Source organism: Hypanus sabinus, chromosome 9 (assembly GCF_030144855.1).
Source record: "Hypanus sabinus isolate sHypSab1 chromosome 9, sHypSab1.hap1, whole genome shotgun sequence".
Classification (NCBI taxonomy): domain Eukaryota; kingdom Metazoa; phylum Chordata; class Chondrichthyes; order Myliobatiformes; family Dasyatidae; genus Hypanus; species Hypanus sabinus.
Window position 1 is genome coordinate 87,200,791 of NC_082714.1, and position 17,239 is coordinate 87,218,029.

Sequence of the window (17,239 nt, forward strand, 5' to 3'; positions counted from 1 at the left end):
CCACACCTGGACTCCGTCACGCTGTCAGACAACAAATTCACCAGAATCCTGGCGGACTTTCCATCGATTCTGGCACTGCAGTTCACAGCAGCCATGCCCAGACACTGGGTACAGCACCACATCCCGACCCAGGGACCACCCCTCCACGCCCGCGCACGAAGGCTCCTCCCAGAAAAACTCCGCCTGGCGAAGGAGGAGTTCAAGAGGATGGACACGACCTGGACTTTGCGTTCATCTATTTGGACGACATCCTTATAGCCAGCAGTAGTCGTCAGGAGCATCTGTCTCACCTCCGCCAGCTCTACTCCTACCTGAGTGATTTTGGCCTCACGATCAACCCGGCCAAATGCCAGTTCGGTCTCGATACCATCGATTTCCTGGGCCACAGGATTACCAAAGACGGGGCAACACCTCTGCCCACCAAGGTAGACGCGATCCACCACTTTGCCCGGCCCAACAGAGTCAAAGGCCTGCAGGAGTTTGTTGGTATGGTGAACTTCTACCACCGTTTCCTCCCCCTCAGCAGCCCGTATCATGCGCACTTTGTACACCCTGATGTCGGTTAAAGGCAAGAACATTACTTGGGACGAGCAGGCCACGGCCGCTTTCGTTAAAGCCAAGGAAGCCTTGGCAGATGTCGCGATGCTGGTGCACCCCAGAACGGACGTTCCGACTGCCCTCACGGTGGACACATCCGACACAGCAGTCGGTGGGGTGCTGGAGCAGCTCATCGAGGGGCGTTGGCAACCCCTGGTGTTCTTCAGCAAGCACCTATGACCACCCGAACTCAAGTACAGTGCTTTCGACCGGGAGCTGTTGGCACTGTATCTGGCAATCCGACATTTCAGGTGCTTCTTAGAAGGCAGGCCATTGACTGTGTTCACAGACCACAAACTGTTGACCTTCGCGTTCACGAAGGTGTCCGATCTCTGGTCAACTCGCCAGCAGCGACATCTGTCCTACATCTCCGAGTGCACGACAGACATCCAGCATGTCTCGGGGAAGGACAATGTCGTGGCGGACACCAGACCAGCTGTCCAGGCCCTGTCCCTGGGGGTGGACTGTGCAGCCCTGGCGGAGGAGCAGCAGGCAGATGACGAGATGCCCAGCTACAGGACCGCAGTCTCAGGTTTGCAGCTGCAAGACTTACTCGTAGGCCCAGGTGAGAGGACCCTCCTTTGCGACGTGGCTACCGGCCAACCTCACCCCATCGTCCCGGCAGCCTGGAGGCGGCGAGTTTTCGACTCCATACATGGTTTGGCACACCCATCTATCAGGACAACCGTCTGGCTGGTTTCCAGCAAGTTTGCATGGCACAGACTTCGCAAGCAGGTCAGTGAATGGGCCAGAATGTACGCACAGTGCCAAACAGCCAAGGTGCAGTGGCACACTAAAGCCCCACCGCAGCAGTTCGAACCCACCCACCTGAGGTTCAACCATGTTCATGTGGATATCGTGGGCCCCCTAGCAGTGTCCCGAGGAGCGCGGTACCTCCTAACTATGGTAGACCAGTTCACGAGGTGGCCAGAGGCGGTCTCGCTCACCGACACATCTGCCGATTCCTGCGCCCACTGATCGCAACCTGGGTAGCACTCTTCGGGGTACCGGCCCACATTACCTCTGACAGAGGCTCCAGCCTGTGGTCAGCTGTGGCCAGCCTGTTGGGAACGCGGCTACACCACACAACTGCCTGCCACCCACAGTCGAACGGACTAGTGGAACGCTTCCACCGTCATTTGAAGTCAGCTCTCATGGCCCGCCTGAGAGGTCCTAACTGGGTGGATGAGCTTCCCTGGGTCCTGCTTGGAATTCGCACAGCGCCCAAAGAGGATCTGCATGCCTCATCAGCCGAGTCGGCATATGGCGCGCCCCTGGCCGTCCCAGGAGAGTTCATACCAGCCCCAAGGGGGCAAGAGGAAGAACCAGCAGCAGTCCTGGACAGGCTATGCGAAAGGCTCGGCAACCTGGCCCCTGTACCAACTTCACAGCACGGAAGGACCCCAACCAATGTACCCAAAAAACTGCAGAACTGTAAGTTTGTGTTTGTACGAAGGGGCGGACACCGGGCACCGCTACAGCGGCCGTACGAGGGGCCATTCAGGGTGATCAACAACAACGGGTCCATGTATGTTCTCGACATTGGCGGGAAAGAGGAGGTTTTCATGGTGGACCAACTCAAGTCAGCCCATGTGGACTTGGCACAGCCGGTCGAGGTTCAGGCACCACAGTGCAGAGGCAGACTTCCCAAACAGAGGCTGATCCATACTGTGGACATTGGGGGGTGTATCGCCGGTTCTGGGGGTGGGGGGGGGGGGTTATGTGGCAACCCACTTCCTGCACAGGTGAACCGGCTCACAAATAGCCAGCGTGCGGGGAGAGACTTTGGTAATGCACCTCTAATGTCATTTCCGCTCAGAGGGCGGGCGCAAGGGATTAAATGCCAGCGCTGTGAAGTTTGAATAAACTAGTCTCGAAACGACTTACCGACTGCGTGTCATTATTTCAGCGCTGTGTGTAGCACATCGCTACAATGCTACAAAATATGAATTATCACTAATTAAAAATAAAATCCTGGGAATGGGTCGTACAGCTCAGGTGATGATAGGTAAAGCTCTTTGGTTGTCCCCAGGATAAATTTCTGAATCATGAACCTTTCACTCTTGGTGCTCAAGGAGTGACAATACTTTTTAAGGCAACACACACAAAATGCTGGAGGAATTTGTTCTTCTGGTTTAAGATGGCGCTGGTGAAACACAGCAACGCCTTACTGGCAACAAACAAATCTACTGACTACTCTTATTCCAAAAAAATATACCAGCATGTATACACTATTAAAAAAAATGATATAAAGTGCTTACAGTGCAGTGCAGTGATGGGGGTAACAAGTAAAGTTGGGCATGATGGGACTAACTAGAAGGTTGATCAGATTAACTGCCTGGGGGAAGAAATTATTAAGATGTTGTGAAGTTTTTGTCTTAAGATCCTATAGCGCTTTTCAGTAGGGAGCTTTGGGAAAAGGCAACGACAGAATGGCCTGTTACCATGCTGTATCTCCAACTAAAATCAATAAAATTTAAAAAGGGCGAATAATACAAAAATATGAAGTCAGGGACTAAAGTACAAATAAAAAGAGCATAGATATATAAATACCAACATGTATTTACAATTTAAACAGCATTATAAAAAGAGGTATAAAGCGCAGTGACGGGGGTAACAGATAGAGGGGGCTGGGAGTGGAGCTAACTAAAGCGGTTGATCAGATTAACAGTCTGCAATGATTTTTCTTGCCTACTTCTTTGTCCTGGACACAAGTAAGCACAGCTATAGCTGAGCCATTGATGATGCTACCCTGCTTTGCTCATCTCTTGAACTAAGCAGCTTCTTTCCCAGTCTTCAGTATCTCACTGAATTGGGACACAGTACTCTCCTGGCAAATGTGTGTCATGCTGCAGGACCATACTAGTATTGTTTGCTCTCCATGTTGAAACTATTTCATGTCTTCCTCTATTTCGGATGGCTGTAAACTGGCTGAGCAACTTGCTCTTCATCTCTGCTGAGAGTACACAACGGAGTTTGGTGCACACATGAACACCAAACTCCCCGATTCATTGCCGACACAGGCTGCAGGTGGGAAGCAGGGAACAGAGGATTTCTTGCTTCACCCTCTTTTTACACACCCTTATTATGGCTCACTGATTTTCCTGCCTCAGTTCATTGTCAGTAGAGTCAGTAATGCAGAATAAAATATCTTCTTTCCCTCCCCTGATGTAGTGTTGGTCTGTTACATCCCTGGTGTTTTTACTGTGGACCCACCATGTTCTTGCTGTTGCAAGAATGGGTAGGTCAGAAGCAAACTTGTCACTGAATTTAAGTTTTAAAGATGAATATTAAAGAATGAGTAGTGCAAATGAGAGGTAACTTCATAGAATTTTACAAGATGATAAGAAACATGACTAGTGTGGACAGCCAGAGACTTTTTCCCAAGGTGAAAATGACTAATATAAGGGAGCATAATTTTAAGGTGATAGGAATACAGAGGTAACACTTACACAAAGAATGCATGGAATGGTGGTAAAGGCATCATGAGCAGATACATTAGGGACATTTAAGAGACCTTTAGGTGGTTTGTCCATTGTTGTCAATGAAGACCTCGACACCATTAATGATAGTGTTGAGACTAGCGCTTGATTTGGATTTAAGTGAGGGAGAGTTGCGCAGCATCAGCCTCGTTCTCTCTTCCCAATTCCCATCTGGATCCAGTGGCAAGACAAGAGTCAAGACGGCGGGAGATGGGACTAGGCACAGTGGATGACCAGGATGTCTTCTGTGCCTTGTCGTGCTCTATGTGTTCCACGACGCTCGCAGAGACCGCCTTCTTGACTGTTGAACCTTCCATTGGTCTTGTCCGCTTAATCTGCTGGAGTCTGTCTTCGCATACTGGGATAGACAACTCCCTAACTCCACTGAGGGTTTTAGACCCGTCGGCTACCCTCACCTGGTTTAGCTGGATTGTCGAAGCCGTTGCCCGGGGTGTGGCCGCTGTATCTACGGGGAGCCACAGGTGAGAGCTGAGTGCCAGGTGGGGACCAAAGGTGGACAAACCACCTTGAAAGGACGTGACATGTTCCCCCACCAGAGATGCTACCCCTCCATGACACCCCATATACCCCGACCCTTAGGTGGGCACATGGAAGGAGAAAAGGACGCTATGTGGGAGGCAATGGTTAGATTGATCTTGGAGTAGGTTAAAGGTTTGATATAATATTGTGGCTTGAAAGGCCTGTACTGTTCTATGTTCTATTAGCTTTATCTGTCACATGAACATAGAAGTATAGAGTGAAATGTGTCATTTGCATCAATGACCTACACCGTCCACGGATTGTGCTTGCCAGCTGACAAGCGTCACTATGCTTTCAGTGCCAACATAGCACTCACTGACCCTGACCTGTGGGTCTTTGGAAAAATGGAAGGAAACTGGAGCACCTGGAGGTAACCCACACAGTCATGGAGAAAACATACAAACTTCTTACAAAGCACAGTGGAAATCAAACCCTGATTTGTACTTGCTGGCTCTGTAGGGTGCTACACTAACCACTATGCTATCGTACTTTCAGCTGCCCATTGCCTGCCCGTACTCTACCAAAAGATTACTGGCCTTGTTTACATGAACATCTCAGCTAATTGATTCTCCCTTTCATTTCTGACTGTGGACATAATATTGAAGATCAATTTTTTTCTCAATGCTGGAAGAGGGTCTTCTGTAACATTGGCTCCATAGAACAGCTCCAGTAATCTGGCATCTGATTGTTCTGCTGTCCTGATGACTGGCATCTGGCTCATTTGCCAGTCCAAATGTGAGCCACTTGTTCAGTATGAGGCTAGGGCCAAGCTCCAGGTGGTTGGCTGGGTTCGTGTTTGCAGTTGGGAAAGCCAGGGTGGTCAGGAATGTTGATAGATTAACAGCTGGATGCCCTACTTCCTTAAACTGATTGGAAAATTTATTACACTGCTCTGTAGCATGTAAATAAAAGTATGTTTGGGAGCCCAACATCCAGTAATCTGGAAAATGTTGTGTCTAGTGATATTGATCCAGAGGCTCTTTGGAAGTCAAGAATGAGGCCTAAAACTTGGTGATTATGGCTGTTTTATGCATTATGAAACAATACACAAAAAATTTGTGGTCGTCTCATACTCAGACTAGAGGTAAGAGCATTCCAATGATAGCAATTAACCTATGAAATAGCCAGGTACAAATGGCTGCAGAAAAACTGAGAAAATACAGTTTCAACTTACTAGTAAAAGTCCTGAACGATTGCACATATATTGGTGATTATATGAAAATACAAGAAAGCATAGGAAAGATAAAATACAAAAATAACAGTACTACACCCTAATCCAACAAAAATTTACGTCCAGTATGGCAAGGTTCATAATAAATAATAATCAGTGTTTTGCACTCTTGAGTATAACTCCTGCCACTAATGGCTGCCATTGTTGCTTTTAAAGTTGTCCATCTGCCATCTGGTGACCCCCCCCCCCCCCCCCCGGTATGGGCATTGCTGCAGACTTCCAGTGTTATTCTTGAGAGCAGCTTTCAAAAATCATTTGTGTAGCACTGTTTGTCAAGAATTTTGGAAACGGCAGCAGCTTTATCCCTGTGGCTATGGAAGGTGGTGTTATAAAAGTGTTCCTAGCAAATAGTGCCATTTTGAATGCTGTGCTTGCTAAGGTTGCACTCCAATGTGGTATTGCAGAAGAAACCATTGGCATGCAAGACCATCAAGGTTACAGTTTAAGGGTGAAAGGTGAAATATTTAAGGAGAACCTGAAGGAGTATCTTCTTCACTCAGAAGGTGATTTGAGTGTGGAACAAGCTGCTAGCAGAAGTGATGGATGAGGTTCAAAATGTAACTTTTAAGAGAAGTTTGGATAAGCACATGAATGTGAGGAGGTATGGAAGTCTATAATGCAGGTGCAAATCGATGAGACTAGGCAGAATAACAGTTTGGCATAGACTTGATGGCCAGAGGGCCTTTTTCTGTGCAGTAGTGCTCAGTGAACATGGGTTTATGGTGAGAAGGGAGAAATTTAAAGGAGATCTGTAGGGCAGGATTTTTCACATGGAGGGTGTTGATTATCTAAAAGAAGGGTTCCCAATCATTTAAGCCGTGGATCAATACCATGGACCACAGGTTGGGAACACCTGATGAGCTGCCAGAGAGCTGGTAGCGTCAGATACAGTTAAAATGCATTTGGAGAGATACTTGGATAGGAAAGGTATAGAGGGACTTGGAGGCAAATAGATTTAGAGTTGGTAGGATAAAGTCCACTTCTGTACTATGTGAGCTATCAGTGCAAGTGAATCTATGTATTCCAGAATCTGCTGTCCTGTAGCTGTCTTTTGTTTCTGCTTATTTCATAGTGTTTGCCAGCAAGTTGGCCTGTGCATTTTACAACTTAATCCAGTGTCAATAAAACTGATAAGAGATTAGATTTGGAGCTCATTTCCTAGTACTTATTTGGGAGTAAACTGCTGGGACGATGAAAAGTGCTGCTTGGAGAGGTGGCTGTAAAATGTTATTGTAAAATGGTGCACTTTTTGGGATGTTGCTCTTTTGTGTTAATGTATTCAGAAACTTTTATTCAGTGCTAGCAAATGTAAGAACCATGGGGGAGGCTGCAGCAGTGAAATTATTGCACTCTGTTCCCCGATAAATTTAAATAGCATTTATAGCTTTGCATAAGCAAACAAATAATTCATTTGCTAATCACCAATTCTGTTCCTCAGTCCAAAAAGTCGGCTGATTCTCGTGAAGAAGGAGAAGTTGGAGTACGTTCCCGGAGAGCATGACTATGGGCTCTTCCCTGCCCCGATCCACGTTGGTGAGTCTTCTGGTCTTTTCCAAGCTGGTTCTGTTTAAGTTAGTGCCCAACAAAGAAGCTATATCTGCTGTGCTACAGGGAGCCGGGTCAAACAGTTGCTTTTGTTACTTTTTACATCAAATAAGGATCAGTTAGTAACTGTGCTTTTGCATTTTAAAATTTGCAAGGTTTATCCATGTCGTTGCAATTTTAAGTAAAAATTCCTGAGTTACATTGTTTTCCTAACTCCAGAATCTTGTATCCAATCCCCATGAAGTTCGATTTAAGCTAGATTAAGGTAAGATTAGCTTTATTTGTCACATGTACATCCAAACATATAGTTTGTTTGAAATCAAGTCAGCGAGAATTGTGTTGGACAGCCCACAAGTGTCGCCATGCTTCTGGTGCCAACATAGAATGCCCACAGCTCACTACTCCTAACCCATAAAGTCTTTGGAATGTTTTCATTAAATAATAGACTTATTTGAAAATTAGTTCCCTTAACTTCCCTAGTTTGAACAGTTTCTATTCTTTCCTTGAGTACATATTAATATACAGGTGGCCCACATTTTTCAAACGTTCACTTTACAACAGCTCGCTGTTACCAAAGACCTACATTAGTACCTGTTTTCGCTAACCAAAGAGGATTTTCACTTTTACGAAAAAAAGACGCCCGTTTTATACGTGTGTTACCCCAAGAAAGACTACCATGACCGTGAAGCCTTGTGCGGGCAGTTATGTGCATACGGGTGTACATGCGCTTGCCGATGTACATGCCAATTTTATTTCTGTCTTCCGGATTTTGATAAATGAAACTATACCGTACATACAATAGTTCTATTTTATATAGGCTGTATATTTATTATATAATTCCTGCTTTTATTATATGTTCGTGTTATTTTAGGTTTTATGTGTTATTTGGTTTGATTTGGTAGGTTATTTTTTGGGTCTGGGAATGCTCAAAAATTTTTCCCATATAAATTAATGGTAACTGCTTCTTCGCTTTACGACATTTCGGCTTACAAACTGTTTCATAGGAACACTACCTTTGGATAGCCAGGGAAACCTGTATGTAGAATGTATTTTTTTTTAAGATTTATTTATTACTGATGTCTTTTGGTACCAAATGTTGTAGCTCACTGGTTCTTGCAGGTGGTGATGACTTTAATTTTTATGACCGACCATAATGATCCTGTGTATTGAAACTGAACTAGTATCACAGCATTTTTGCAAAGTTTAAGCACTGTGCAGGCCTTGAACAATATCGTGTTTTCTGGCCATTCAAGTACAGATCAATTATTATAGCTCCGTGCATCAGCATTCTGTATTTTGAGAGGACTGGAATATAAAAGCAAGGATACAATGCTGAGACTTTATAAGATGTTTGTCAGCCCACACTTGAAGTATTGTGAGCAGTTTTGGGTTCCATATCAAGTTCAAGTTTATGGTTCAGCCATACACATGTATACCAAAAAATGAAACAATGTCCCTCTGGACCAAGGCGCACAACACAGTGCTTATAACCTATACACAACACAATGTATTATTACCACAAATAAATTAACAAATAATATTCGAGAAGATTGACATTTAGCATGGGGTGCATTTATGTCAAAAGTCAAAAAATAAACAGTATAACACTACTGCTGCATCTTAAATGATAACTGGGCGGTGGCAGGGAATTCAGTAGTCTGAGCAAAGAACCTGTCTAAGAAAGGATGAGCTGGCAATGGAGACGGTCCAGAGGAAGTTAATGTGAATGATTTTGGGAATGAAAGGGTTAATGTATAAGGAGCATATGGTGGCTCTAGGCCTGTATTTGCTGGAATTTAGAAGAATGAGGCAAGGATTTCATTGAAACCTCTCAAACACTGAGAGGCCTAGATAGAGTGAATGTGGAGAGGATGTTTCCTATACTGGGAGAGTCTGTGGCCAGAGGCCTCAGAATAGAAGGGCATCCCTTTAGAATGGAGATAAGGAATTTTTTATGGTGAGGAACCTATGGAATTCATTTCCACATATGGCTATGGAGTCCAAGTCATTGGGTGTATTTAAAGCGGAGGTCGATAGATGCTTGATTAAGTAAGGGCATCAAAGGTTTATGGGACGAGGGCAAGAGAATGGGGTTAGGAGAGATAATAAATCAGCCACAATGGAATGGCAGAGAAGAGTCTGGGCCAAACAGCCTTATTCTGCTTTTGTGTCGTCTGGTTTTATTGTCAGTATCTTGTCTTGTGCACCCGGGGGAGCATAGGTTTTAGAAAGTGTTGCTGTTGTGACTTGTGCATTCCATTTGACTTTACGGTGGGACCCTACTGTTTGTGATGGGCATTAATGCAGAGGACTTTATACATCTTAGGAAAAGGAGCAGCTGTAGACCTTTGTTGCTGTTCTGTCATTCAAAAAGTTCATGGCTGATCTAACTGGAAAGACTTTGAACTGCCATGTATCCATAAGACCATAAGGCATAGGAGCAGAATAAGGGCATTCAGCAAATTGAGTCAGCTCCGCCATTCCATTATAGCTCGCTTACTGTCCCTCAACCCCATTCTCCTGCCTTCTTTCTGTAACCTCTGACACCTTTACTAATCAAAAATCTGTCAACCTTCATTTTAAATATACCCAGTGACTTGATCTCTACAGCCACCAATTCACCACCCTCTGGCCAAAGAAATTCTCCTCATCTCTGTTCTAAAGAAACATCCTTATTTTCTGAGCATGTGTCCTCTGGTCCATTCCTTGATATCTCTTGACATCTTTCATATCCATAGTAAGACATACAAAATGCTGGAGGAACTCAGTGGGCCATGCAGCGTCTTCACTGGGATTGCTTTCATATCCTAACAGTTTGTTGATCTTTACTTTGAAGATACTTGGTAACAAAGGCTCTAGACCCTTTTGAGTTGAAAATTTGAAAGATTTTGGTACCTGGGTGGAGAAATGCCTTCCCAACTCGATGCTGAATGGCTGATCACATGTTTTTATTAATGTATTTAGAGGTACAGCTCAGTAACTGGCCCTTCCGGCCCATCAAGAATGCATTCCTGCGTTCTGACCAAGCCGTGACCATCCGGCCTTAAGCTGTGCAGCCTGTGCTGGGAATCAGAGTTACCAGCTAGTGTGGGCAAGCTGAGGCTTTTATTTTAGTTTTATGTAAAGATACAGCACAGACACAGGCCCTTCAAGCCTAGTGGACCCACACTACCCAATTAGACCAATGTGTCCAATTAACCTCCTAACCCTGTGGAGGACACCCACATGGTCAAAGAGAAAAGATATGACCTTCTTACAGATAGCAACAGAATTGAAGCTGGGTCACTGGCACTGCAATAGCTTTAAGCCAGCCAACTCACTACCGTGCCATCCTTATTTTGATTCTGAGAGCCCTGTATCATGACCACCTGGTCGGGGAAGGTGGCATTTCTGCATCTACTTTGTCGGGTCTAATAGGCAATAGTAAGGTAGATACTTTTGTAAGCAACCATATACAGACAATCCCTGGGTGAAATTTTTGCCTGTCAAGTTTCTATTAAATCTCTTCCCTCTCACCTTCAACCTACCACCTCTTATTTTTATAAATTTGGGTGAGTATAGGCCCAGTACACTTACTGATTTCTCCCCATGGGGCAAATTCACCAACCTGTGTCATTGTTACTTCACAAATAGCTCCTTTGGGCCAAGGACACTTTTGTAGGTATAGATTTGCCAGAGCCCCTGGTAAGATGTCTTCATTCTGGTACTCAAATCATCTTGTAATATAAACCAATATTTCTGTTCAACATGTACCACAGCAGTGATTTGTAAGTATGCACGTTCTTTACTTTAGCAGAAGAATAAAGAGGTACCTAGGAGTCGGGAGAAACCACCAGTCCCTTATTGACAAAACCCTCCCAACTTTTCACTATATCCCTTCAATCCATTATGGATATAGAAATGCAGAGCCATACAGTACTAAAACAAGGCCATCAGCATACCAAATCCAGGCCAAGCATTCAGCACCCATTTAACCTAATGCTTTACTATTCTCACTTTATCATAGAAAAGCACTACAGATATTAAAGTTCTGAAATAAAACCTGAAAATGCTGGAAACGTCCCATGGATCGGGCTACAGAAAGAGTTGATGTTTTGGCTCCCAAGAATTTTTGTCGAAATTAGGAAAGAAAAAAAACAAGTTAATTTCAGTTGGAGAGAATGTGGAGTAGGGATGGGTAGAACAAGGAAAACACATTTACTCTCTAAGTATACATGACAGTTATTATTGTCATAAAAGATAGTCCCTTTGTTCTATGCATTTCTCCTCCGTTTTCTCTGTAGCTCAAACAAACTTTTTTTCATAACACGAGATTCTGCAGATGCTGGAAAACCAGAGCAACACATACAAAATTCTGGAGGAACTCAGCAGGTCAAACAGCATCTATGGAAAGTTCATCTGGCATTTTGTATGTGTTACAAACTTTATTCTCCCCTTTCTGATGAAGGAACTTGGTTCTGAATGGCTAGCTCTATGTCCCCACAGATGCTGCCTGGTTTAAGTATTTCCACCATCTTCTGTTTTAACCCCATTTTAATTTCCCCGCATTCCCAAGGAGCTCTCCTGAGATTCCACCCCTCATCTGCATATTGGGGCTGTTTACAGTGGCTGATGAACCTATCAAACCAGAGAGCAGCCAGTGAAATCCACAGATTTAACTCCAGAGATGAATCCGCTTGAATCAGCTTGTAATTTATTTTGATTCTTAGTATCATTTTGTTCAGAACATTTCAGCCTCCTTTCCTTACTAACTTCATAACTGTGAACTTGTCCCATTCATCTTTCCACCCGAATGAACATTTGAACCCTGAAACTCTGCCAAATCCCTTCTGAATGTCAGAACTTCAAACCATAAGACATAGGAGCAGAATTAGGCCATCTGGCCTATCGAGTCTGCTTGCCTTTCAGTCATGGCTGATACTTTTTTTTCTCCTCCTCAACCACAATTCCTGGCCTTCTCCCCATAACTTTTGATGCCATATCCAATCAAGAACCTGTCAATCTCTGCCTTAAATACACCCAACGACCTGGCCTCCACAGCTGCATGTGGCAACAAATTCCACAAATTCACCACCCTTTGGCTAAAGAAATTTCTCCGCCTCTCTGTTTTGAAAGGGCGCCCCTGTATCCTGAGGCTGTGCCCTCTTGTCCTAGGCTCTCTCACCATTGGAAACATCCTTTCCACATCTGCTCTTTCTAGGCCTTTCAACATTCGAAAGGTTTCAATGTGATTTCCCTCCCCCCCCCCCCCCCCCATTCTTCTGAATTCCAGCAACCCAGAACTATCAAACGTTCCTCGTATGATAACCCTTTCATTCCTGGAATCATCCATGTGAACCTCCTCTGGACCCTCACCAATGCCAGCACATCTTTCCTAAGATGAGGGGCCCAAAACTGTTCACAATATTCAAGGTGAGGTCTCACTAGTGTCTTATAAAGCCTCAGCATCACACCTTTGCTCTTGTATTCTCGACCTCTTGAAATGAATGTTAACATGGCATTTGCCTTCCTCACCACCTACTCAACCTGCAAGTTAAACCTTACCGTGGGAAATCCAAATAAATAGTAAATGCAGACACATGCACACTGTGTGTATATGGAACTGCCCATGTTTTACTACGTGATCAAAAAGTAGGAATTGGTCGTGTTATTAATGATTTTGGAGGGGTTCCTTTCTCTCCAAGTGCCATCAGTTAATTCTCTGCTCACTGCAGACGCCATGTGTTGCAGATCACACTGTCGTGGTGTTTGTACCGAGCAGGTGCCAGATGATGTGACAGCAGCTGTGTGAGCTAGATGAAAGTGGTAACAGTTGATCCTGCACTTGCTCTGTGACGTGTGAACTGAGAATGTGTAAATGGGTGGTTAGCTCAACACCCAGATCCTGGCACTAAAGCAGCGATCAAATTCTGCTATGAGTAGGGAAAGCTCCACACTATTCCATCTGTTCAGAATTTGAGACCGAGCTGGTTTTCCTTGAGACATGAGAGTGCTGGAGTGAAACAAACGAACTGCTGGAGGAACTCAGCATGTCACATAAAATTGTAGAGAGAAATGGGCAGTCAGCATTTTGGGTCAAGGCCTTTCTTCCGGTCTGCAACACGGTCTCATGTGAAGAATCTCGACCCAAAATGTCATGTTCATTACACAGAACATGGAACTTTACAGCATAGTGTTACATCCAAGGTGCAGAACACTTGAGACTGGGTGACTGTCAGGGATAGGAAGGGTTAAACAGCCAGTGGCTATCCCCCTTAACAACAGGTATACCACTTTGGGGTGTGGGGGGGAGGAGGACTTTGCAGAGGAAAGTCACAGCAGTCAGGTCTCTGGCATGGAATCTGAGTCTATGACTCAGATGGGAAGGAGGGGAGGGTAGAAGGGGAAGGCTGTGGAGACAGGAAGTTCATTAGTTAGGGAAACAAAAAGGAGGTTCTGTGGACAGAACAAAATTCCCGGATGCCGTGTTACCTCCTGGGTGGTAGGGTCCAGGACCTCTTGGATCAAGTCCTCGGCATTTTAAAGTGGAAGGGTGATTAGCTGGAGGTTGTGGTCCAGTGACATAGGTAGAAAGAGTGTTGAGGTTCTGTAAGGCGCTCAATTAAAGGGCAGGACCAGATTGTGATCTCATGATTACTACCTCTGAGGTGAGGCCTTCTACAAAAGCTATTTGGAGTCAGGTGTTCCAATCAATGAGATGAGATTGAAGGTTGGATTGTTCAGGTGCCCTGCCCTATGAAAAAACACACACAAAGTCATTTCTTCTTCTCGAGAAAGATCTGTTTATATGCACCATGCCTCAATCAAAACAACTTTCAGACAACCTTAGAAGAAGAATTGTAGAGTTGCATGAAGCTGGAAAAGACTACCAAAGCATTTCTAAAGATCTGAGTCAACAGTAAGAGAAATTGTCTGAAGGTGGAAGACATTCAGTACTGTTGCTACTCTCCCTAGGAGTGGGTGTCCTGCAAAGGTCACACCAAGAGCACAATGTGCAATGCTGAAGGAGGTGAAAAAGAACCCAAGGGTAACAGCAACAGGCCTGCAAAAATCTTTAGTACTTGCTATAATTTTTGTTCATGTGTCTCCTATAAAAAAAACACTGAACAAGAATGGTGTTCATGGAAGGACACCATGAGGAAACCACTGCTCTCCAAAAATAAACATTGCTGCTTTCCTCAAGTTTGCCAAAGACCACCTGAATGTTCCACAACACTTCTGGGACAGTGTACTGTGGACAGATGAGACAGACATTGAACTTTTTGGCAGAAATGCACACCACTGTGTTTGGATGAAAAAGGACACTGCACACCAACACCAAAACCTCATCCCAACTGTGAAGCATGGTGGAAGGAGCATCATGGTTTGGAGCTGCTTTGGTACCTCAGGGCCTGGACAGCTTGCATTTGTTAAGGGAACAATGAATACAAAATTGTATGAAGACAGTTTACAGGGGAATGTCAGGGTAGCTGTCCATCACCTAAAACTTGGATGATGCAACAGACAATGATCTGAAACACAAGAGCAAATCAACAACAGAATGGTTTAGAAAGAAGAAAATGAGTGTTTTGGAATGTCCAAGTGAGAGTCCAGACTTTAATCTAATTGAGATGCTGTTGCATGTCCTGCAGAGCACTGTTCATGCAAAGCATCCCAGAAATACTGATGAGTTGAAACAGTTTTGTATGGAGGAATGCTCTAACATTCCTCTTCACCATTGTGCAAGTCTGATCAGCAGCTACAGGAAACATATGGAGGAGGTTATTGCTGCCAAAGGAGGTTCTACTAATTATTAAATACAAGCGTCAGATACTCTTTCTAGCTTGGACCATGGGTGATTGAACAACGTGTTCAATAAAGACATGAGAAGTACAATTGTCTGTGAGATTTGGCAGATTGAATTTATTATTGTGACTTAAGTAAGCAAACCACATTTTATGAGTAATTAGTGCAGAAAACCAGTTAATTGCAAAGGGTTTACACTTTTTTATACAACTGTACGTCCATTAAATCAGCCATTCTCAATGGGGGCCCTGGCATATTTGAAGGGGGCCACTGACTGAAAACTGAGAAGGGGAGCCCCAAGTATTTATGGGGGCCCTGGTAACTGAACCAATGAAATACCCAAGCAGCAACCTTCACTGGAGTCAATAATTTCCCTCCTATTTATAATATCTTTCCAACACACCATTTGAATTCGGCGCACCTGGTAAATTCATTGCTTAAGTTCCTCCCACGCAGACTCACTTCAGAGTCAGTCGTGAATCAGTCTGCACCGAGTCAACGTATTCAATCAAGAGTTCTCGCATCCATTATCACTATACTTCATTCTCTGAAGATCAGCATGTCTTACTAGGCTTTTTTAGCCGTCAGTTCAGTCAGTTTCAAAAAGATTTCTGGATCAAGTGTGATCTGCCAAATAAATTTACAACACTGTGGGAAAAAGCCAAAAGATTTTCTTACTGCCTTTCCCTCAACATATTTGGTTGAGAGCAGATTCTGCAAGGTAGTTTCCCTGACAAAATCCAGGAACAGAATTGATATCACACCAAGAGGTGACCTCCGACTGTCATTGTCTAATTTGGAGCCTGATATCCTGAAACTTGAAAAAAAGCAAGCTCAAGGATCGCATTAGGCCTGATAAATGTTTAATTTCATACAGTTTTTTTTAAAGTTTTGTCAAGTATGTCAGAATGTTCAAGTTTTCTTGACGTTCAATAATAAATGATTTTCTGTCTATCTGTTTATGTTGTATCACTGTTTGAAAGTGGGGCCATGGAATCTGAGAAGAGCCCCTAAAAACGGCCAAAAAACGGTTGAGAATCACTGCATTAAAATGACGCTAGGCACAGGAGTATCTGTACATAAGGTGACTCTGACAGGAAATGATAAAGTAACAGTTATGGGCCATGTGGGGGGGTGGGTTAGTGAGTGCTGTGTTGATCAGCCTTATCGCTTGGGGCGAGTAGTGGTTTTTGAGTCTAGTGGTCCTGGTGTGGATGTTATGTAGGCTCCTCCCTGATGGGAGTGGAACAAACAGTCCATGAGCAGGGTGGAAGGAATTCTTCATGATATTACTGGTCTTTTTCCAGTGCTAAGCAGTGGTGCCTCAGTGAGAGAACATTCATACCACACACATTTCACACTCACAGGGTGCCCCAGAGCACTTAACATCCAGTGAAACAATTTTCAAATGCACATCCACTCTTCTCTGCAAATTATATTTTGCAATGCAAAACCGGCTGACATTGAAGCACTTACAAAATGCTAGACAAACTCAGCAGGTCAGGCAGCATTTATGGAGAGAAATAAATAGACAACGTTTTGGACCAAGAACCCTAATCAGAAGTTGAAGGAGCAGTCTATCCCACACAGGGCCATAACCCAGTGTTACACAGTGTATCAGGGTCATTTGCCTTTACTTCAGTAGCCATCTTTTCGTAACTGGATAGATTTGTATGTTTTCACCATTCTCACCAAATCCAAGTGAGCTGTAATTCCCAGGCACAGGATTCTTTTCCAACAGTCACTCAATTGCTATTCCCATATCTTTTAGATATATGCAGAGGCATCAGTCAACAAAGGCCAGTGACATGGCAAGGAAATCTACTTAGTCATTTTCCTAAACAAGTTGAAGTTCATGTTTAATTGTCATTCAGCCATACGTGAATACAGGCAAACGAAGCGATGACGCTCCAGGGCCAGAGTGCAAAACACAGTACCAACAGTCATACATAGTACAGGCACCTATAACACATCAGATAACAGTAAACATACAGTCACACAATAAATAGCCCAAGTCCAAATCCATGGATGTTGTCAGTAAGAACAAGTCTGCAGCAGC

At 44.2% G+C, this 17,239-nt stretch overlaps 1 protein-coding gene across 2 annotated transcripts in view; it reads left to right on the forward strand.

Annotated features, from left to right (window-relative positions):
• ash1l (ash1 (absent, small, or homeotic)-like (Drosophila)) overlaps positions 1 to 17,239 on the forward strand; it is a 374,764-nt gene that overhangs the window by 235,230 nt on the left and 122,295 nt on the right. For both annotated transcript variants that reach the window (XM_059980070.1, XM_059980071.1), the window contains one exon: positions 7,289 to 7,383. In XM_059980070.1, the coding sequence (XP_059836053.1) occupies positions 7,289 to 7,383 (95 nt within the window). The remainder of the gene's footprint in view (positions 1 to 7,288; positions 7,384 to 17,239) is intronic.